The sequence below is a fragment of the Saccoglossus kowalevskii genome, chromosome 10 (genome assembly GCF_978046115.1).
Source record: "Saccoglossus kowalevskii chromosome 10, keSacKowa6.1, whole genome shotgun sequence".
NCBI lineage: Eukaryota > Metazoa > Hemichordata > Enteropneusta > Harrimaniidae > Saccoglossus > Saccoglossus kowalevskii.
Genome location: NC_140650.1, coordinates 28,011,591 through 28,034,254, shown reverse-complemented (window position 1 = coordinate 28,034,254; position 22,664 = coordinate 28,011,591). Strand labels below are relative to the sequence as shown.

Here is a 22,664-nt window from a genome sequence, read left to right as displayed (position 1 = left end):
GTACTTGATATGTAGAGCTATCTATAGAGAGCGGTGTGAACTAACGTAATTTCAAAAAGAAATGTTGTCCTTTGCTCAATACAGCGGAGTAAAGATTTTAAAAAGTGATATGAAAATCAGGAATAACTGGACGTGAATTTTTGTTTCAGACAAAGCAATAAACGCCCCAATAACTACACACTCATCTTCACATAGTCGCAGCATTAAAACAGTAATCCGTGGCTAATAGCTCAAACATAAGTGGTCAAGGAATATACCCCTGATAAAAATTATTGAAAGAATTCATCGAACACACATTATTTTCAATATGTTTTATATCCTTTATGTTGTCACTTTAAGCTGATTAAACAGGACAGAATGGTTATGACGGGCGTGTCCAGTTTACAAATGATTTCCTATGTAATAAATGCCACTTCATATACGCATGCGTTATTCTATTCTGATGACCAAGAAGTATGGCTATTTACGCATTGACATAAGCGTTCTGTCCAGTATACTTTTAAATACAGAGTAATATTATAGATGACTGAATGTGTATGACATCTACATAGCACGCGAACTAGTCCTATGTGTCAGGTCTTTGGATCATTTGTACATTGAATCAATATATGAATATAGTTCTGGTAAAAACAGCATTATTTGGGATGATCAAGAATCAGCTGTATTGCTTGGGATGCTCACTTATATTATACATAACTCGTGCCTTATGAATTGACACAAGAATCAGCTGTATTGCTTGGAATGCTCACTTATACTATACATCTCTTGTGCCTTATAAATTGACACAAGAATCAGCTGTATTGCTTGGAATGCTCACTTATACTATACATCTCTTGTGCCTTATAAATTGAGACAAGAATCAGCTGTATTGCTTGGAATGCTCACTTATACTATACATCTCTTGTGCCTTATAAATTGAGACATCAATCAGCTGTATTGCTTGGAATGCTCACTTATACTATACATCTCTTGTGCCTTATAAATTGACACAAGAATCAGCTGTATTGCTTGGGATGCTCACTTATATTATACATAACTCGTGCCTTATAAATTGGGACAGGAAGCAGCTGTGGGTATACTTCGGGTGATGTGTAGAGCTGGCATAGAGGACAGTGTGAACAAACATGATCATAAATAGAAAAGTTTGTCTATCTTCATTGAGTGATTGTTCTTTGAAGCATATATTCAAATGAGTGAAAGCAGTAATAAAATGCAGAAGGTGAACATTGTTATTTTAGCCAAAGCATTGAACGTTTTTGTGACTATACAATCATCTTCATATGAACATTAAAACAATGAGCAATCAAAACAATCCATTCACAAGTAGCCATTGTATTAAAAAAAAACTATTTGATCTTTTTTATTAACAATAAAGTAGATTGTGTCGATCATTTGACTATTATCATATCAAGTGAGAAAGAATATTATCACTTAAATATTATGCTCCTGATACTGCTGAGTTGTTGGGAATGTCATGATACCAAACAAACGATTGATCTCAGGTTCATATTGACAGGAATTACATAGGGAAATATGGTACTTCTGTGGATTCATTTTTGGCGATGTTTTGTTTGTGTGTGATATATTTTGAAGATATTGGGATTCTGCTGTTTATCAGAAGTCTGTGTATTTGTTAATTTTTGTATGACTGATATTCCGTTATTTACTTACAAACTGCAGTGGTGATCGGGGATGACCTTGATCTTACTCCTCTTCCGATTTAAAACGCCCTTGTTAAAACTTGTCTATCACATAGTATGGGATGTTTTTTTTATACATGATCAATTATAATAAATGTTTGACAATGTTGAGCAAATTTAAATTGATTAAATTTAATACTAATAGTGATTAAGTATGTCCAATTGACAATATAAAATGGTTTCGTCTATTAGTCGCGTTCTATAAGTTCAGGTAGACCCTTTTCTAGACTACCAGCTTTATAGGCTTTGTAAAATTAAAGTAGTATTGTTCATGTGTTCTTTCCAGTCCAAAACAAGTACTAACTTCTTTTCATTCTTGAATTTTCTCAGCTTCTTAAGGGATATACCGGGAATATGAAAACCAACAACATTTTTGTCTGTGTAGCAGCAAACAGATTTGTTGTTTATTTTGATTTCAAAACAAAATCTTTTTTTTTCAATTTATCAAATGAAGTGACTGAAAATACTTAACAGAAATATTAAAAGACTGAATACAAGACTAGATTTGCATGACTTGTTCTATTCCTCTTATAGAAAAACATACATGATACACAATTCATCTACATGTATCATGATGGACAGTGATTGGGAATTTGGCAGTATTTACTGTTTAATAATTAAGTTTGTTTTCACATAAAGTTTTAATGTATCTGTGAGGATAATTCAAAAATATGTGTATCATACGTGTACAGTGTATTTGAGGATGGTCAAATAAAAGCATCTAGTTCTTTTTAACAATCACCTCTGATTGGCATTATTATACACATTATATATGCTGATTATAGGAAATTAGCTGGCCGATCCGTGGTACATCGTGGCCATTCCAGGGTGTAAACTCGTTCTTACAATTAAATAATTACAACATTAGTATATTAGGCCCATTTTATATGATAATTCAATCGTGTACATGCGACGCAAAACTTAATATATTGCCAAATGTTGTGATTTCAATTATTTCCATGGGAAAGCAAATTTCGCGTTTTTTGGCAAATTTGTAATTCATTATCAGTATCAGTGTGTTTAAATTTCCGCGAATTAACATTATGGCATTATACGTCTGTCAAATAACGGCCAAATAAATACGTGGAATCATTAATTACTAAGGACCTGGCGTAGAATTGGAAATTACTCCAAATAAACAAATGTCCAATTCGGGAACAGGATAATAGTATATTTGGTTATTGATGAAATAGTAGGGCGCCACCAGACGGTCTGGCTTAGTAAGTGCGTCGTGTTTCACTCGTGAAGTTGACGCTGATTGTACACAAAGGAAGCCGCTCATCCCGCCATTGGATGACGGCACATCGTGTATGTCAAACTGTGGGCGTGTTTTTTATTTCTGTGCTAAAAGTGCAACACCAAAGTCCCGCCATTTATTTTTCATGGTTGTTCGACCACAGTCGTCTGCACCAGTATCGCGAGTTCTAAGTTTGGTTTACTATGTTGGTCGCTCGACATCATATTCCCTCTCGGTACCGACGCCCAACTCGGCGTGCTGGGGGGGGGGGGGGTCTACTTACCACGTGCCTGCCACTCCATCTCGATATCTCTACTTCCCGGAAACGTGCTTTCCAATACGAGACTGATTTCTCTATAAGTTGGACCATTTAAAATCATATTCTGGACAATTAAATGGTCAGCTTCCATTGCTGCTCCAAAATCATTCAGAAAATGGCAGCGCAAAAACGGCGCAAATTCATTTTACTGCCACTTTACATCTTGATCCGTGGTACATCGTGGCCATTTCACAATGTAATCTCATCCTTACAATTAATTAAATAAAAATTTAGTATATTAGTCTATTTATTGACTCGTTGTTAACATAACTCTGTACTATGGTATTGGTGATATATGAATTGGGTGCCATAGGATGGTACTTGATGGCCAACCAACCTAATCAAATATGTATCTTGCATTGTACGAGTGCAAAATAAATTATTAGGGAATTAAGATATTAGGATATAAGTACCAGCTGTTTTATACGCATGCGCATTGGCCGATCCTGTCAAATTTCGTCGTCTGTATTGGGGCGTGTCTGGTCGATGTGAAATTGCTTCAGCCATTGGGGGACGGAATTAACTGGTGTCTGTGTGAAAACTGCTGTAAAGTGGCGGTAAAATGAATTTGCGCGGTTTTTTGTGCTGCCATTTTCTGAATGATTTAAAGCAGCAATGGAAGCCGACCATTTAATTGATAGCAATCTTGTCCAGAATATGATTTTAAATGGCCCAACTTAAAGAAATATCAGTCTCGTATTGCAAAGCATTTTTCCGGGAAGGAGAGGTATCGAGGTGGCGTGGCGTGGTGAGTAGATTTCCTACCGAGAGAGAGGCGGTGAATATGGTGTCGAGCGACCAACATAGTAAACCAAACTTAGAACTCGCGATACTGGTGCAGACGACTATGGTTCAACAAACATGAAAAATAAATGGCGGGACTTGAAATGGAAATGAAACAAGATGATTTAGAAAACAGAAGTCGGCGATCGAATATAAATTTTCTGAACATTCCAGAAGGTGCAGAGCAGGAAGGGACAGTCAAAATTGTGTTGATTTTATTCGGGAATTTTTAATCGAGCACATGGGGATCAAAGAGGCCGATCAGATGGGGATTCAACGCACTCACATATGTCCTCCTGAGTCGACGTACCGGCGCAGGGCCAGTGTAACCATAGAAAGAAAACGTCAAAGACCGATAAAGGTATCGTTCGTCAATGCAGGGGATGCTCGATCTATCCTGATGTCTGCACCGACGCGACTGAGGCGTCACCCATATCAAGGTATAGATGTATTTATTACGGACGATGTTGAGTTCCGGTACGGCAGACAGGAAAAAGCTTATTGAATACAAGAAGAAATTTCAACAGGAAAATCCCGGTAAAAGATCTTTTGTGGCGTGGAAGGTACCAGCGACTCTGATGATTGAATCTAAAGACGGAAAACTACAGGCGATGACAACAAGAGACTTATGAAATAACGGTCATTCAGAGAATTCTACGGACTGAGGGCGATCTGAGACTTTTAACTTGAGTCTGACCATGTGACTGATTTTGTAAGTAATAATGCCCCAGAAAAAGTTAATATTCATAGTTCAATGATTTGATGGAAACATTTGCGTATTGACGGGGATTAATGATGAGAGAATTGTAAAACAACAGCCATTTTCTAAGTATGTTTAATAATGATAGGAGGGGGATGTTGGCACTAAGGGATCAACTGAGTATAAGTGAGTAGTGAAGCCCCCTGAAAGAATTATTCCTCTTTGTGAAAGAATTATTGTTGATGCTTATGTATATTGGTGGAGCTGAGGGTTAGCATTGCACACTCTACATCCCAACTGGTGTTTTTGTGCCTCTCTTAGCTTTTCAACCAGCAGTGATATGTACCCCCCCCCACACACACACACTCAGGATCCATAGGGGGCCGCATGCGCGTTCCCATTTTCTCGGGAAAGGGGGTACTTTTTGACGATCTGTCTCGGGAACATTTTCCCGAGAAAATCGTAGAAAAGGGGGTATTTTTTGCTTGTTTTCCCGAGATTCTCAAAATAGGGGGTGTATTTCAAAACACTTCCCGAGATATACAAAAAAGGGGGTTTAAAAGGAGTTCTAGACTGAAAAGTTCCCTAGATAGGGGGTGAAATTCATCGGAAAAGCCCGTGAAAGGGGGGTTAAATTTTCTTCTTTTCCCCAGATGGGGGGGGGGGGTCAAAACATAGGGAGTGGGGGGGGCGGCGATATGTAGTACTGCGTGCCAGTTGAAGCTGGCTTAGTTTTTCACTGTTTTCTTTTTTGTTTATTGCATTTGTCATTTTTATTTTTTTTAATCCACATTCTTTATAACAAAATAGGTAACATTCATTTTATAACAAAAATGCTGTATGAAACAATAGGTGTACATATGTATAAGAGATATTCAGGTTAAAAATTCTTCAATTAATGTTCGTGGGTTCAGAGAATACAAAAAGGGGAGAAAGCTCTTGGGGTGGATGAAATCTAAAAAGCCCAACATAGTGTTTTTACAGGAGACTCATAGTATTCAGGCAGATGAAAAATATTAGTCTAATCAAGTACAAGGTGGTCACTGTGTCTACTCTCATGGCAAATCTAACAGTAGAGGAGTAATGATAATTCTAAAAGGTCTTAGGTATGTGATAAATTCTGTACAAGTGAGCGATGTGGGACGGTACATAATTGATTAATATATACGGCCCGAATGATACCAAAATGCAAGGCCAATTTATTGATGAAATTTCTGAATTAATTACATCATGTGATGCGGCTCCAGATGTAGAAATAATTGTAGGGGGTGACTTTAACTTTACCTTGAAAGCACAGGACAGATTTGGCTCGCACAGTGCAACAAGTAAACAAGCAGAGCAATCGATGATGGAATTGATGGAGAGACATAAACTAATTGATATATGGAGAATTAACAATCCTTTGGTAAGGGGTTATACGTGGAGAAGGAGAAAACCAAATATTATTCAAAGTAGAATTGACTACTTCTTGGTGAGTGATACACTTCAGCAAGACATTATAACAACTGAAATAATATCATCGATTGCCTCTGATCATAATACAATTACTTTAGTACTCGAGTATGATCATACACCATACGGTCCATCCTACTGGAAATTAAACAGTACTTTAATAAAAGATGCTAAATACATCGCTCAGGTCACAAAAAATATTCCAATGTGGATTCAGAATTATGAAAATATAAAAGATAAAGGACTCAAGTGGGATTTAATTAAATATGAAATAAAACAATTCTCCATGGTCTTTAGTAAGAAAAAAGCCAAACAAAAACGAGAATATATTCAAAAACTTGAGAACCAAATGTCAGAGCTAGAAATCAAGCTAAATATAGAACCAATTGAAGAGAATTATGAAGAATTGGAAAAAGTCAAAAGTAAACTTGATATTGAACACGAATACATAACAGAGGGAGCCATTATTCGATCAAGGGTTGCATGGTATGAAAAGGGTGAGAAGAATAATAAATACTAGAGAAATGGAGAGGGAAAAATCGAATATTACTAAAGTTAGATCTTCAAAAGGAATAGTTACCAACCCAAATGAGATTTTAAAAGAATTGAAAGCATGTGATGATAGTTTTGAAGGTATAGATGTATTTATTACGGACGATGTTGAGTTCCGGTACGGAGATATACCGGTAAGAGATATACAAAAAAGGGGGTTTAAAAGGAGTTCTAGACTGAAAAGTTCCCTAGATAGGGGGTGAAATTCATCGGAAAAGCCCGTGAAAGGGGGGTTAAATTTTCTTCTTTTCCCCAGATGGGGGGGGGGTCAAAACATAGGGAGTGGGGGGGCGGCGATATGTAGTACTGCGTGCCAGTTGAAGCTGGCTTAGTTTTTCACTGTTTTCTTTTTTGTTTATTGCATTTGTCATTTTTATTTTTTTTAATCCACATTCTTTATAACAAAATAGGTAACATTCATTTTATAACAAAAATGCTGTATGAAACAATAGGTGTACATATGTATAAGAGATATTCAGGTTAAAAATTCTTCAATTAATGTTCGTGGGTTCAGAGAATACAAAAAGGGGAGAAAGCTCTTGGGGTGGATGAAATCTAAAAAGCCCAACATAGTGTTTTTACAGGAGACTCATAGTATTCAGGCAGATGAAAAATATTAGTCTAATCAAGTACAAGGTGGTCACTGTGTCTACTCTCATGGCAAATCTAACAGTAGAGGAGTAATGATAATTCTAAAAGGTCTTAGGTATGTGATAAATTCTGTACAAGTGAGCGATGTGGGACGGTACATAATTGATTAATATATACGGCCCAAATGATACCAAAATGCAAGGCCAATTTATTGATGAAATTTCTGAATTAATTACATCATGTGATGCGGCTCCAGATGTAGAAATAATTGTAGGGGGTGACTTTAACTTTACCTTGAAAGCACAGGACAGATTTGGCTCGCACAGTGCAACAAGTAAACAAGCAGAGCAATCGATGATGGAATTGATGGAGAGACATAAACTAATTGATATATGGAGAATTAACAATCCTTTGGTAAGGGGTTATACGTGGAGAAGGAGAAAACCAAATATTATTCAAAGTAGAATTGACTACTTCTTGGTGAGTGATACACTTCAGCAAGACATTATAACAACTGAAATAATATCATCGATTGCCTCTGATCATAATACAATTACTTTAGTACTCGAGTATGATCATACACCATACGGTCCATCCTACTGGAAATTAAACAGTACTTTAATAAAAGATGCTAAATACATCGCTCAGGTCACAAAAAATATTCCAATGTGGATTCAGAATTATGAAAATATAAAAGATAAAGGACTCAAGTGGGATTTAATTAAATATGAAATAAAACAATTCTCCATGGTCTTTAGTAAGAAAAAAGCCAAACAAAAACGAGAATATATTCAAAAACTTGAGAACCAAATGTCAGAGCTAGAAATCAAGCTAAATATAGAACCAATTGAAGAGAATTATGAAGAATTGGAAAAAGTCAAAAGTAAACTTGATATTGAACACGAATACATAACAGAGGGAGCCATTATTCGATCAAGGGTTGCATGGTATGAAAAGGGTGAGAAGAATAATAAATACTAGAGAAATGGAGAGGGAAAAATCGAATATTACTAAAGTTAGATCTTCAAAAGGAATAGTTACCAACCCAAATGAGATTTTAAAAGAATTGAAAGCATGTGATGATAGTTTTGAAGAATTAAATACAGACCAGTATTATTTTGACAACGAACATATTATTTATATTTCCAAAATTACAAAACTGAAAATTAAGAAAGTTCTGCAAAGTCAAAATGACTCTGTTCCTATCAGTGAGAGCTACTATGAAAGAAAGATTGAACTAACTAGAGATTGGAAAGCCACATATAACTTGCCATTTAGAGTGGCAATAGATGTTAAGACCAGAGATTTTTCAGTTCAGATTACTCCACCATATTTTATATACTAATTATGACCTAAAGAGAAGGGGGTACAAATATCTGAATTGTGTACATTCTGTGGAGGTGAGAGTGAGACACTTGAACATCTCTTCTTTTCATGTGATGCAACAAAATTATTCTGGTTAAAGTTTCTCCAGTGTTTCAGAGATGCATTAGTAATGAGGGAAGTGCCAACTCTTGGTGAAATTTTATTTGGGGGAAGTGACTTTGTCTAGGTTGCACAATCACTTACTGCTTCTGCTAAAAGACACATTTATCTTATGAAAATGAGAAACCTAAAACCCCACTTTCCATTTTTTCTAAACCATGTCAAGTATAACTATCATATTGAATACAACATTGCTTTGAACAAAGACAAAATTGAAATACACTGTAATAAGTGGATTAAAATCTACCAAATTGTTATGTCTTGAATGCACTTGTATATTAGTCTGTATATGTACGCAGTGTATTCTGCTTACTGATGTATTATGAATGATTACCAATAACAACTTATAAATATAAAAAGAAGTCCATACAATTTAGATAAATAATTGAGAAACCTTTAAGCACGACAATATATGTTAAATATTTTTTGCTTTTGATATTTTTAATTATTTTTAACTAGCTACTTCCCAAATAAATTAAAATCCATACTATAAATACCAATCAAACATGAAGCTGAAAAAAAGAATATTTCGAATAAACACTTAATAAATATAAAGTCAACAAAATTGTTTTGACATGTTGAATATCATATACATAATCAACATCTTGCATGATTTGAGTGTATAAATATTTCGTCGTCTGTATCGTGCAGTTCATCTCAGCCAAGCTTTCACATGAGATTCAAGACCAGTAGTCACGTGATAGTGTCAGTGGTTTGCAGTCATTGGCGGGTGACGTATTGCCTCACTGTCATCTAAGTGTATGCCTTATACATACACCATTGCTTTCGGGTGGTTTTAAAAATCAAGATTGACTATTTGTAAAATTCTGATATGCATTCTTTTGATTCAAGTCGCCCAGTACCTCTCCAGTGTAAGTGTTTTTTGCTTTTCTATGCTGTAGCATGATACTGGATTAAGAATCAGTCGCATGTTTTACATTTTGTTAACAGTTTAAAAGTGGCAATACAACTCAAAGTTAACATTTTATAGATTCTGTCCAATAACCATTTTTATTGCGGGATAGTAAAACTTCATGTCGTGAAAAGAGGCACTTTTAAGCATGGATGCCATGGATATGGTTGAAGACATACAAAGATCTCTACCACATTTCAGATCAATCAGTTGAAACGCTAATTGTAAACATAACAGTTCAAAATTCAAGCATTTGTTGTTGGTTTGTGTCTATGAGAGCTGAATTCAGTTGATGTATGCAGTATATATGGCATGTCGGCTCTTATTTTCATCAATTAAACCTAAGCTGTCACATGCCTTTTTCACTATTTCTGTTTACAAAATTGATGAATAACAGGAATAAAAGAAATCTATCAAAGTTCTCGGATGATTGACTTATAATTTGGCATACATCATTCATATCTGTAACACCGAGATTTTAAACTAAGTTTACAACTAATCGCAAAGTTTAGTTTTACGGGAATAACTAAAATTCTTCAACAATCTTCTTTACAAAAAGTTTTTGGCCAATTAACACGAAATTGGTACGAAACAACCGCATCCACCATTAATAGTTGGGGACCCAAACGTCTTTCCTCTATTAAGGGATCTGACTTTTGCAGCCATATTAGATTTACCTTCTCTAACAATGTAAATTACAATTGATTCTCTTCAACCACTAATCACATTGATATCAACATTGGCTTGTATTGTCTGTGCATGAAGTAAATTAGTTTTTAAACACAAGCAGATAATTAACTCGCTAAGAGTGGACGAGATGCTTCCCTCAGATAATTTGCGAATTTATCTTCACAATGAACATCAGCTTCATCAGAAAATTTTGAAATGTTTAATTGTTGTCTGGTAGACTGATTTACAACACGATTAATAAAATAATGTTTTTCGAAATACATTGTCATTATTACACCATGCAGCATGTTGAGTAAATACTTTCTTTGTACATAGTATTAATAACTGGAATATAATGAAAAGCTAGTACATGTAGCAAGCTAAAGAACTCTGACCAGAGCCAAATTTACTCTTGTCTGTCAATTTTGCACTTGATATTTTTGTGAAAAAACAACATTTTCAAATAAGCATGTGTCAATGGACAGAATCTGCGCCACATATATGTTAGACCAATCAGTGACGTTATGTAGTGCACTGAACCAATAGTAATCACGCAGTGACTGCTTGTTACATTAACTAATTAGCATGAAAGTGAGTGTCCACTATTTGACACATATTGCTATATATGGAGTAATACAGTATATGTTTTAATGTTAAAACTAATAGAGACAATGAATATAAAGAAAATAGGCATTGACTTATGATGCCAAAGAATTGAAAACAAATATCAGATATCTACATTTTCTAATGCAAAACGATATGCTAATAATGAAATAATAATGGAAAGAAATTAAAATTTCAGTTACATTATACTGGCACATAAAAACGTTTCCACTTAATAGCGACGGCAACAATGAAACGGAAGCAACCACATTATGAACAAAATTCCATTCCATATACAAAACGTTTTTTTCTATTTCACTCACAATGTCTATATTTTTTTGAAAAAGGGCTAAATGAGTAAATATTTCCCAATGTATCATAGACAATAGACATAGAAAATATACACGTCAACACATCGCCATCGACTTGTTTCGAGAGTTGACCCTTTACCTCTCCAACCTCGCATGTATATAACAGTTAAACCGACCTAAATTTGACGTATAAATTGAGGGAATTAATGTGATAAGTGATTTCAATATTAAGATGGCGATAACATAATATTTTTATTAGTGCACTGTGTTCTGGAATGTTAAAGGTTAAATAAGATGGCATTTCATTTTGCTCTAATATCAAAATCATAACCATGCTGAATTCAATATTATAGCAATGACATTGAGAAAATGGGTTGTTTGATAATACAAGTGTAATACAAGATTTTATAATGCCAAAGTTAATTTGCAAAATCTTTGACATAGATCCTCATATTTCACTTCTAACAAGATACGTTGATGATGTAACTGTAATTTAAAGAAGAAAACTAAGACTATTACAATTGGAACACATTACCCAGGTAAATAAAAAAGTCAATTAAGTTAAAATAGTCTCCGATATATTCGATTAATAGGACTTATAATGGTACAGTGAAAATAATTTACACATATCCGTGGATCATTAAACAGTCACCTAATACAAGTTCATGGACACAATGCAATAACAACCAACATGTGGATGTGGTATTTCAAAATAAGTTAGCACATTCTGTTCATATGCAGCCTATAAGGTGCATCAAAATGTAAAATAAAAGTGGTACACGCATGATGCATCGCTCGATTGGCATGGTTTCACTGAAGCCGACCTTCCATGACGAACTGCTGAATAAATGAACCTAGGAAGGCGAGGATCTCATAATGCTACCGATACCAACAGAGCTATACAAAGAAGTGGAGTTCTTTAATTGTTCTGGGCTGAACCATTATATTGTCCATGCCTACGACTACAATGGATATTCCCAAAATACATGACATCCCCTTATGACTTTCTTTAAACTGATGTAACCCACCCTATATTCGCATCGGAGTGACACTCCCAAAATCCCCCCCCGCCATACCGCCAATTAAGTCATTCCAAAGAGCCTTTACGTTGCTGAGGTCACCTTTACAGTATACATTAGGTATAACTCTATAACTGTATGGGTGGCACAAGAGTGACATGTTTTGACTTCAAATTGACCTTAAAAAGTATTAGTTATTTATCCAGTCTTGTCATTGTGTAAGTGTCAATACACGTCCGATTTGAACCTCTTAACCAGACTGCATTGTGGCAAATGTACTGGAACTGGGCCATGAAAACATTTACATATGACATTTAATGCAGCCAGCCCAATTACATGTTTTATCTGTTTGCCATATGTAAGTACCACTCATACAACGTACTCAAGAACATACACAGGGTAGCCTTGAATGACGAAGATCAGCATGGAGAGACGTGAAGGTAAGTATTCGAATGTATTGTGCAGTTACACTGTCAACAACTTTAGCTCCCATGGCGTGTGATCCCAGCATTCTCGGTTCACACCTCTGTCTTGGACAGTGTCTGAAGCTTCTCAGTATGGCTGACCACAATCCAAACTAACGTTAAAGTAAAGACTACTATACATGCCACACCCACTTTTGTGATATATTATCTTGTTCGAAAATGTATTTATGTAACATAACATTTGTTATAATGTTTCTGAACAGATTACTCCCGGAGATATTAATCCGCCCATTTTGTTTTTATACGTATTTGCAACACCCACAATTGCTTCATTTGCATATTACAGTGATTACCCACAATCCTATTAAAACAAGAGCTATGGGTGGTGTTATTTACCCTTCTTGGCCCACATGACTTGTGTACTATTGTGCAAAGTGTATTATGTAATTTTACCTACACGAGTTCATATACTATTTTTTCAACCTGAAGCTTGTGTATATGAAATTATTAATAGCAAATGATGTCATTTTGGGAGATTTCATTCTAAATGTTCTATGAACATGTTAGGTATTCACTCAAGCCGTGTAATGTCAATTCCACTTGGTATAGTCTTTTCGCTTTCCTCTCGAATTGGCTGCATAGGTTTCACCATCACTGCTAATTGGTGGCCGTGACTTTGGTTGGCTGAGAAATAAAGTTTGGTGATATAACCAAAGTGACGCTTTCAGTCATCTGGAAATCAGAATCTCCATGCATAAAAATATTTACCGACCAATGCCTAATGTAATGAATGGAATACAATAGAACACAAAGTTTCTAAGTATGCAAATATCACAGCTCATTCTTCAAGATGTTGAAATTCACATTGAATCAGTCGTTGATATTTGGGGTATATATAGTTGATAGTTGATATATAGAGTGCATATTGTTGTTGAGCAATTTTGTTTGTATTTTTCAAAATAAATTGCCCGTTAACTTAAGCGATAGGTGAAATCACATGTCTCATTGTGTATACACAAATAGCATAACCCTCTTGTTTTTCACACACATCCCACCCAGATAAATAAATGACCATTCCCCTATACAATATGTTAATAGTGCATAGAATATGCACAGTGATCACTACCCTTCCAAGTCATTCTTTAGATTCTCAACATATTGTGCTATCACTGCCGACCAGACAGGATAGGACACTATCCTTTAGATTCCTGACACATGTTTTGTTCCCAGATAAATCTAAATGTTCTACACTCTGCTTCAAGAAATGGATATTAGATAATCTTCTCCTGATACTGACTTTGATTGGAGTGGTTGTCGGTTTCATCCTTGTTCCTATACTACAGGTAAGACATTTCAGTGGAGGGCAAATTGGTTGCTATTTTGTAAGTATTTTTTTTCCATATTGAGTCAAACATTTGTTTAAGTTAACAAATAAATATGACGTCGGGATATTCTTGGTACGCATATAATCAACAGCTGTTAAATTAATTCTCTTAATGAAAATTAATATTATATTAGATATACGCTCACGCATTGACCCGACATTTTTTTTAATTGTATGCGAAGCCTTTGGACTTCCGTGTTCAGATAATTACAAAATATTAAAATTAGAGAAAAAAAAAAAAAAAATAACAAAATCACACACCAGCAGAATATAGATTATATTATGCATTTGTTCAGTATTACAATACATGTTCCAAGTTGATATACTCAAGAAAATATCGGTCAATAAATATCGGAAACAAGTGGTATAGCTGCGTCACATTTTGATTAAATAACTGTACAACCTTGAGTGCGCTTTTACTTAGTGGCACGTTTCAGTACACGTGCGGCTACGTAGAATTTTTCAGCAAACTAATACTGTTTTATATGCTATAAAAACAATTTTCAGTTCACGATAGTTCATCATCTATACTCGTCTTGCCCTCCTCATGTATATATAATGTGAACAGCCATTGTTGTGTTTATAGTATTTGCGTTCGTTGTTAAAAGCGGACCCGTATATGGGTCATGCGATTCACCTAGCCTAAAACAGATCATCAGATTCTATACTCTTTGACAACATGGTTCTATTTTATGCTGCTGTATACAATTCGGTTACGTATGTTGAAAACAAATTTCATACGTAGTACTGCTATTCGTCAAAGTATGAATACGCGACGAGGCTAATTACAGCGCCCTCAACATGGTAAATAACGCAAGCTTGACGGGTACTCATTACATTAATATGAGAATGGGTTGTCGAGACGGATACACGTTTTGCGTGATCTTATCAGCACACTTACGGGATATTTTATTTTTGCGGTCAAATTGACTGTTATTGAGGCATGGTTGCGTCGCCATGCTTGCTACTACTGTACGCATATGCAAATATTTAGAGAGGGTGCGTTCTACAATCCAATGAACGTCCTGAAAAAAATATATTTAATGCTCTACCAAAACAAACTTTCATATTTCATCTTTAAATTTAATTCACGGTGAATCGTTATAAATCATCGTTAATCTGTGCTGGTAACGTCATGGTAATTACATGTAGCAGTGATGTACGTGTAACTATTAGAATTGCTAGTTTGTCGAGCGTGTTAACAACGAAATGTTTTTATCAAGTTATAATTGTTTTGCAGCCTTTGGATCTCTCCGATAACGCCATTATGTGGATTGCACTACCAGGTGAATTGTTTATGCGGGGACTCAAGTGTATGGTTATACCGGTACTTTCAACAAGTGTTATTACAGGTAATACGATATAACGCATTGGATATGTATACCCTGTCATAGCAACTTTCCACGGTGCCATTTTAATTATAGGATATTTACATAAAATTGTGTATTATGTAGTTTATGTCCATTTCATTAAACCACAAGATATTGGGGTTGTGACAATGGTATTATATCGGATGGCGATAATTCGTCTGGATCCTCCCTACTTCCGAACGGAAAACCGAAACGATCGCCAATATTGAATATTCTTGATTATATCTTCTCAAAACGCAATGAAATAGATCTCAGAGTTTGAAAATTCCAGTAACCCTCATTGCAAAAAATAGCAGATTATATCAGAAAGGAATATTCAAATACATATCACTATTGCTATATTATAATCAAACATATCGACGAGGCGTCATTCTAGTATCTATATTGTCCTTCGACAGCGACAGCGTCACTGGAACCAAAGTCTAACGGTAAGATGAGCGGTGTTAGCTGTGCCTATATGGGCAGTATGGTATTCTTTGGTGTAGTCGTGGGTATTATACTAAGTGTAACAATACAGCCCGGTAACGTCGATTCTGACATCACTAGTTTCGACTACAAACCTGCATACTACGAAACCCAGGACGTGATTGCCGACTTGTTTAGGTTAGCCTTATTTCCATATTCGAATATTATAGCTAGAAGGTTTAGTTATGTTTCTCTGCACTCTGAAATTTGTAGATTTAAATATATTTCAGTATTTTTGATGATGATGATGATGATGATGATGATGATGATGATGATGATGATGACGAGTTATTTTTATTGTCTCGGGGGTGTATGTGATGAAAAGAATTGGGAGTGTCAATAACAATAATATATTTAAATGTTTCAGGAATATGATACCAGATAATATCATCAAAGCTTGTGTACAGTCTGTGAGTATACCTATAGAGAATGATCTAAACTATATAAAAGCTTTCAGAAAGTATATACATTCTTAGAGATAACTTGAATAACTGACCCAATATTGTACATATATTTTCCAGATACGCACGACATATGAGTTTCAAACCACTGACAATAACGGCACTAATACAACAGAGCAAGTACTGTTGTCCAAATCGACGGACTATGGATTTCGTTCAAACTTACTTGGTAAGAGCACTGGGAAATATTAGGTATTCAATGGTAAGATGGCGGCGTCACATAGTATAACTCTAACTGCGCATGCTTGCTTCGTATTCATATGAGCTGTTCAGCTAAATCGTGGGTACGCATCCCTGAAAAAAAATCGGGTAACTAAATACACATGTCTGTTTCACGGTTTGTCTGTGTGATAGTTAAATGTGTAATCAATGTATAATAGGGAATGAATGCCTGGACTAAATTTGTTTCTATGCGATTTGTTCACATATAAAATGGGAAAGCCTATAGTGTTATTCTTTAAAAATCATCCCAAGAAACACATTTACCTTGTGAACATACAGTTTAAGACCCTTCAAAGAAGCGATCTGGTCCAACCCATCAAACTATGTATCTCTTATAAACCAAATAATACATTGATGTTTCATATTATATTCATTATGTGTTATGAACACGGAATAAAAATATTTAAGTCAGTAGTTATTAACATTACTGGTGATTTGAATACTGTCTATTTTTGCATGATATTTATTACAGGGGTTCTTATATTCTCTGCTGTATTTGGTGCAGCCATGTGTTTCCGAAAAGAAGAAACGCGCACTATGTTTCAATTCATGTGGGAACTTCGAACGATTTCGATGGACATACTTACAGTATTCCTGTGGTATGTTGGAATCAATTACGTTTCTTCATTATATTTTGGGAATTATAGTGTCTCAGTTGACTTATGTGAAATGTGAAACAGACCGTACAGTCTTTCTTTGAATCCATAATATTTGCTAAAATGTCACCGCAGATTATCATCCCTTTGAATATCCTCAATTGGAAACCGAGATCACGTCGAGAACGAGATAGAGACCCCCCATGACCATGGTATTTGAAACAGGGGACGCGATGGAAGAAGAGGCACTATTTGATGAGCAAAATCAAATCAATCAAATCAATCTCGCGGTTATCTCGTTCTCAACGAGATCTCAGCGTCCATTTGTGTCCAAGGTGTATTTAGAAAATGAGAAAAGCTCTAATTTGAAAAAAAAAATGACGACCAGAATTTGTCGGGGCCATATATTACTCTGGAGTGTATACATCCATATTTAATAGCAATCTGTTAACTGATCATTTCACCTTCATGACAACATTTCACTCATCATTATTATTATTACTCACAGGGCATTACCAGTCGCTACAGCTAGTCTTATCTGCAATTCTATGATTCGAGTGGATGATATGGCAGTCGTGTGGGAAGCTTTGGGTAAATTTGCTGGCACCGTCATAGCAGGACTCGCCATTCATATCTTCATTACCGTCTCATTGACGTTCTTCATATTGACGAGAAAGAACCCGTTTCGTTTCCAATTTCGATGTCTTAAAGCTACTATCACAGCAATGATTACAAAAACCAAGTAAAATTTTTTAACGATGGAATGACTGGCAATTGTCTTACAAATAGAGAGTTTTGCTCAGAGGAAGAATTCGAAACAAGTACAAGTAAATGAAATAGATGTGATGGTATACAATTCAAGATAAAATTACATGATATACATACTAAAAATAATCTAAGGAATCGTATATAACACCAACAAAAATATAACGTTGATGTTCCTTTGTTCCCTGTTTGCTAAATTAACGTTTTATTTTTTGTTTTGCCCCAGTGCTGCCATTCTACCGCTGATATTTCGAGTCTGTGAAGTCAACAACCGAATCAACAAAACTGTCAGCAACTACGTGGTGCCGTTGAACGTGGCTTTTAAGACTGATGGTTCAGCTCTGTTCATCGTCAGCGCTGCTATGTGGTTAGCTCAAAGTGAAGGAATGTCCTTAAACGCTGGACAAGTGGTTACCATGGGGTAGGTTGGTCAGGCTCTTTCGCGTGTTTGGGAAGTATACGATAGACATTTAAAGATTGCTAAGACAATCAGTGATTCACAATAACTCATTCGAAAACATTCCTGAAGTTTTCGTGATTATTTTGGGATTAATTATTCAATTTGTGTGTACTATCACCTCCATCACGTGTGTGGTTTCGCTACTAATATTCTATACCCCCAAAGTAAACTTGCATACAGCATGTTGTTTATTTGTTTTGTTCAATAAAATAGCTTTCGCTTTTCCCGCGATGTTTTTTTTTAATGGGGCTCTCGAGCAATGCTTCCATGGAAACAATGATTGTAGTTCCTATTGCCTAACGATAACAGACCATTTTAGTCTACGTGTGTGCGAAGCATGCAAGGGAGGCAATAAGTTTGGCATGTTGGTGTGTCTGTTTAAGAAATGCGTCAAAACCTCTGAGTGGATTTTGATCAAATTTACTACGTAGGTACTTCGGGGTAATACGCAGACATAATTAGTTTTGGGGCTATATTAAATAGCTAATTTACATATGAATTATTTCATTTCAGCCTTTGTAGGCAAAATCGCAAAAGAAAACGTCCTCGTGATTACATGCGTAGAAGTTTGGAGATATTTAAGCTGTAATTAACAAATAGTATCCACTGTTTTTTTATATTGCATTGGATTGTTGCCGTTTAACTACATGTGCAGTTAAAGCGTGAAGGTCGTCACCTGCGCACGCGCAGGTGGCGCTCCCCCGATTTAACATTGCCGACAGTGGCAATATATTTACTTATATGTTTTATTTCCTCGTTTTTATTTTTTAGATCAAGTTACTATTTGTTTGTTTGTTTGTTATATCACTTTTAGAATTGTGTCCTGGATAATGGGTTTGAGTCTCCCAGCAGTGCCAAGTGCAAGTCTTGTTGCCGTGGTTACTGTATGCAGCTCAGTTGGAATCCCTTCGTATAATATCGGTCTGTTGATTTCCATGGAATGGCTATTGTGAGTATTATGTTTCGCATAAGTTGCATAACGTGTTATATCGATGTAACCATTACATATGCAAATTATTGTTAATAATATATTCCTTTTTTTTCAGAGATACTCTACGAACTGGTGTTAACTGTTCCAGTCATTGTTGTTGTGCCGGCATAGTTGATAGCATAATGAAAAAAGGTGGTGTAGATAGTCGAAATATCGATGACCAGGACCGGGTTTCTAACGAAAAAGTGACAATGGATGTCATCTGATTAAATTAAGGACGTTAGAGAAAAGAAAATTACACAGGAATGATTATAATAACAATATATATGTGCATAATGCAATATTAATAATGTATAACATCCCCGACATGTGATTGAACGTAGTGCGATTTAAAGCGCGGTGGTCGTCACGCAGCGCGTGTTCGAATTTCATGTAAATAAACAATGTATTTTACAGCGTTGTATACGTCAATATGGACCCCATATCGAACAGGACACGGCGCGACTACCTTTAGAGCAACAGATAATATCCGAATCATTATATCTATATTATACAAGTTTGGACCTAACTGATATTCGTCTTCAGTATCAAAATGTATCTTTGGGTTGTTATTGTTTTGGGTTACATTAATGTTTTTTTATGTATGTTAAAAATTTTGACTTTTGTTTCAAATGTTATTCAAACGTTATTTGTGGAATTTGAATTGAGTACGGCTGCATTATTTCAACTTAAAACTGGTGTATACGACAAAACCAAAATTGTTTCTATGCTAAGTTGTGTCTGCTTTTTATACATATACTACAGAATTACGTTCTTTTCATGTCAGTCTGAGCATTTGGTTATGAGTCTGCATATTTTATTTAGTTAAGTCCATTTAACTTGACATGTAGGTACTCCAGTGGACCCTTTGTTATTTTTTGGTGAAAAACATTATTCTTGACTCCCAAAGGCGTCGATAATGAATATGTACACACTTACACAATTTCCCGAATGGATAATTTGACATTTTGGGTGAAAGATATGGCATTACATGTGTGTGTAGCACCCGGCGGCTCAGCATCATGTCATTCGATCGGCGAGACAGATGTACACACGATTTGTATCCTCATACTATTACTAGTCAGAGCACGAGCTGTTATTAGAATATAGTGAGTAGTTACTCTACTGACTGGCCATTCAATTGGATCTCGCTAGTTGTTGTTGAAATGCAACAGGTAATCTGGACAGCAACATAGGAATCAACAATCCCTCATATTCGGTTTCGTTTTTGCCGAGTGCGGCGAGTGCTCGAACTGAGACGTCTATGTTGTCGTGGAACTCTCGTAGAGCTGAAGCATTGTATTTGGGTAGCGGTTGAGTATATAACGCTTTCATGTGCGCGCTTATAACTGACTGAGTACGACCATACCGCTTCTCCAACAGTTCGTACGCCTTTTTGTAATTGGCGTCCGACATTTGAAATCCTTCGATAAGTTTTCTCGCACCATCTCTGACTAGCGATCAAAGATATGTGAACTTCTGAGTCTCAGTAATTGTGGTGTTTGAATTGATAGTATTCTTGAAACTGTCATTGAACTCGCTCCAAGTAAGCGGGTCGCCATGAAACGGTGTTATTTCTAGGCGCGGTAGTTGAACATTGTGTTGAGATAGGCCCCGTTGAGTTGTCCGGGATGGCGGATTTGGAGTTTGAACTTGATGTTATTCGAGCAACACGATTGAGAGCGTTTATCTTGTACTGGTCTGTTTCGGAAAATTCCTGGTCTGTTACATCGACAGTGTCCGTGATATTGGCATCAACGGTGACTAGTGCTTCCAGTCGTGTATCGACGGCCACTTTCCTGGTAGCGATGTCTTGATAAGCGATGTCCTTGTTTGGCGCTGCATCGTAATTAGTTAACGACTCTTCGAGGGGTTGTAAAACTGCTTCTAATTTGGCCCTTGCCCTGTCTTTTGTCTTGATTAATGCTTGTAATTTGGGTGGCATGTTGAAAACTTAAAGTATTACTCACAATAGTTGAAGATCTCTTGAGTTGTACAGGTTGAAAGTTCGTTGTCCTAATTGAAGAACACGTGTTGATTCAATTTCGCGGTCTTTTCGGAGCGGTCTCTTGCAATGTTGAGTGGTGATTCTTGGTCATGTAATAGCGAAATATTGAGTGAATCTTGATGTCCTGTAGAAATATATCCTGGTCTCGGCACCAGTTTGTGGCTGTGGGAATTCGGTTCGAATAAATCGCCACGTTTAATAAATCTCCACAGAACATACAGCAGACTCAAATGATCGAGTTCAAAAGAAAGTCGTAATGACTTCTTTATTCATGGGTAGAACGCTGAACATTTCAACCAGTAATTACATCAGTAGTACAAACTTCTGCATTAAAACTGTGAGTGCCCTTAATGAGGGGCAAATAGGTGAATAACTTGAAAAACTATGAACTAAATTAAAATGTGGACTCCATTGATGACCGCCATATCCATCGAGAGTAGGAATCATGGGTAACACTGCATAATAATTAGCATGTTTGAGGTCGATTCCATTGCTCATAGGGGGTAACTCTTAATGTACGAACACATGTAAACGATCTAACAGTGAAATAATAGGGTAATTTCCTCAGTTAATAGGGAAATATGAATAAACTAGAATAATCTAAACTGTTTATAAAGATAACACTAGATGAATAAATCTATCTAAAAGTAGAAATGTATTGATACATATTCTTATGCATTTAATTAATTAACAAACAAACACACATGTTGACCTGTGCCCCGACAAGAGTGTCTCGCACTCATTCATATCACTCTGCCTGGACCAGTGTCCAAGTTGTTACAATTCACTACCTTCTTAGAAGCATCAAATTTTACTGTGAAAATGAAAATTTTCCTTGGCGAGCGTTTGAAACGGATTGAAGCTATGAGCTGTCACTGAATAACAATACATGTAGTCAGATTCACCACAGACTGCCTGAAACCACTTCTGCTAAATGTGATTGGTCTAATATCACGAATTAAACTTTTGTTGGGCTTTCCTTTTATTGGGAAATTATACTTCAAAATAGCGGGGGTGGTGTCTTCACCTCCGCATGCGTCAGATGGCCATAGCGTGTCATTGTTTACAAACAAGCGTCTGCCCGTGAGCCTTTGCGTTTTTAGCGTGTTGTTATCGTCCCTTGGGACTCAATTCCCGCGCGTGCGCAGCTGGCGACCTTTCTGCTTTAACATATATGCAAATTAATCATTCACTCACTCACCCA

The 22,664-nt window shown here is 36.1% G+C and overlaps 1 protein-coding gene across 1 annotated transcript; it reads left to right on the top strand.

Annotated features, from left to right (window-relative positions):
* The first annotated feature begins 12,758 nt into the window (after nucleotides 1-12,758).
* LOC102805025 (excitatory amino acid transporter 3-like) lies at nucleotides 12,759-20,110 on the top strand. The gene is made up of 11 exons (XM_006822644.2): nucleotides 12,759-12,774; nucleotides 13,990-14,102; nucleotides 15,384-15,495; nucleotides 15,912-16,116; nucleotides 16,346-16,388; nucleotides 16,500-16,608; nucleotides 17,134-17,260; nucleotides 17,766-17,999; nucleotides 18,249-18,443; nucleotides 19,297-19,431; nucleotides 19,529-20,110. The coding sequence occupies exons 1-11, from the start codon at nucleotides 12,759-12,761 to the stop codon at nucleotides 19,677-19,679; spliced, it is 1,440 nt and encodes a 479-aa protein (XP_006822707.1). The 3' UTR covers nucleotides 19,680-20,110.
* The last annotated feature ends 2,554 nt before the right edge of the window (nucleotides 20,111-22,664 follow it).

What these genes read in the sequence shown, in the direction of transcription:
- LOC102805025 (XM_006822644.2), top strand. An exon ending in GTGATTGCCGACTTGTTTAG is followed by an intron (nt 16,117 to 16,345) that starts GTTAGCCTTATT and finishes TAAATGTTTCAG; the next exon opens with GAATATGATACCAGATAATA. An exon ending in GGACAAGTGGTTACCATGGG is followed by an intron (nt 18,444 to 19,296) that starts GTAGGTTGGTCA and finishes TATCACTTTTAG; the next exon opens with AATTGTGTCCTGGATAATGG.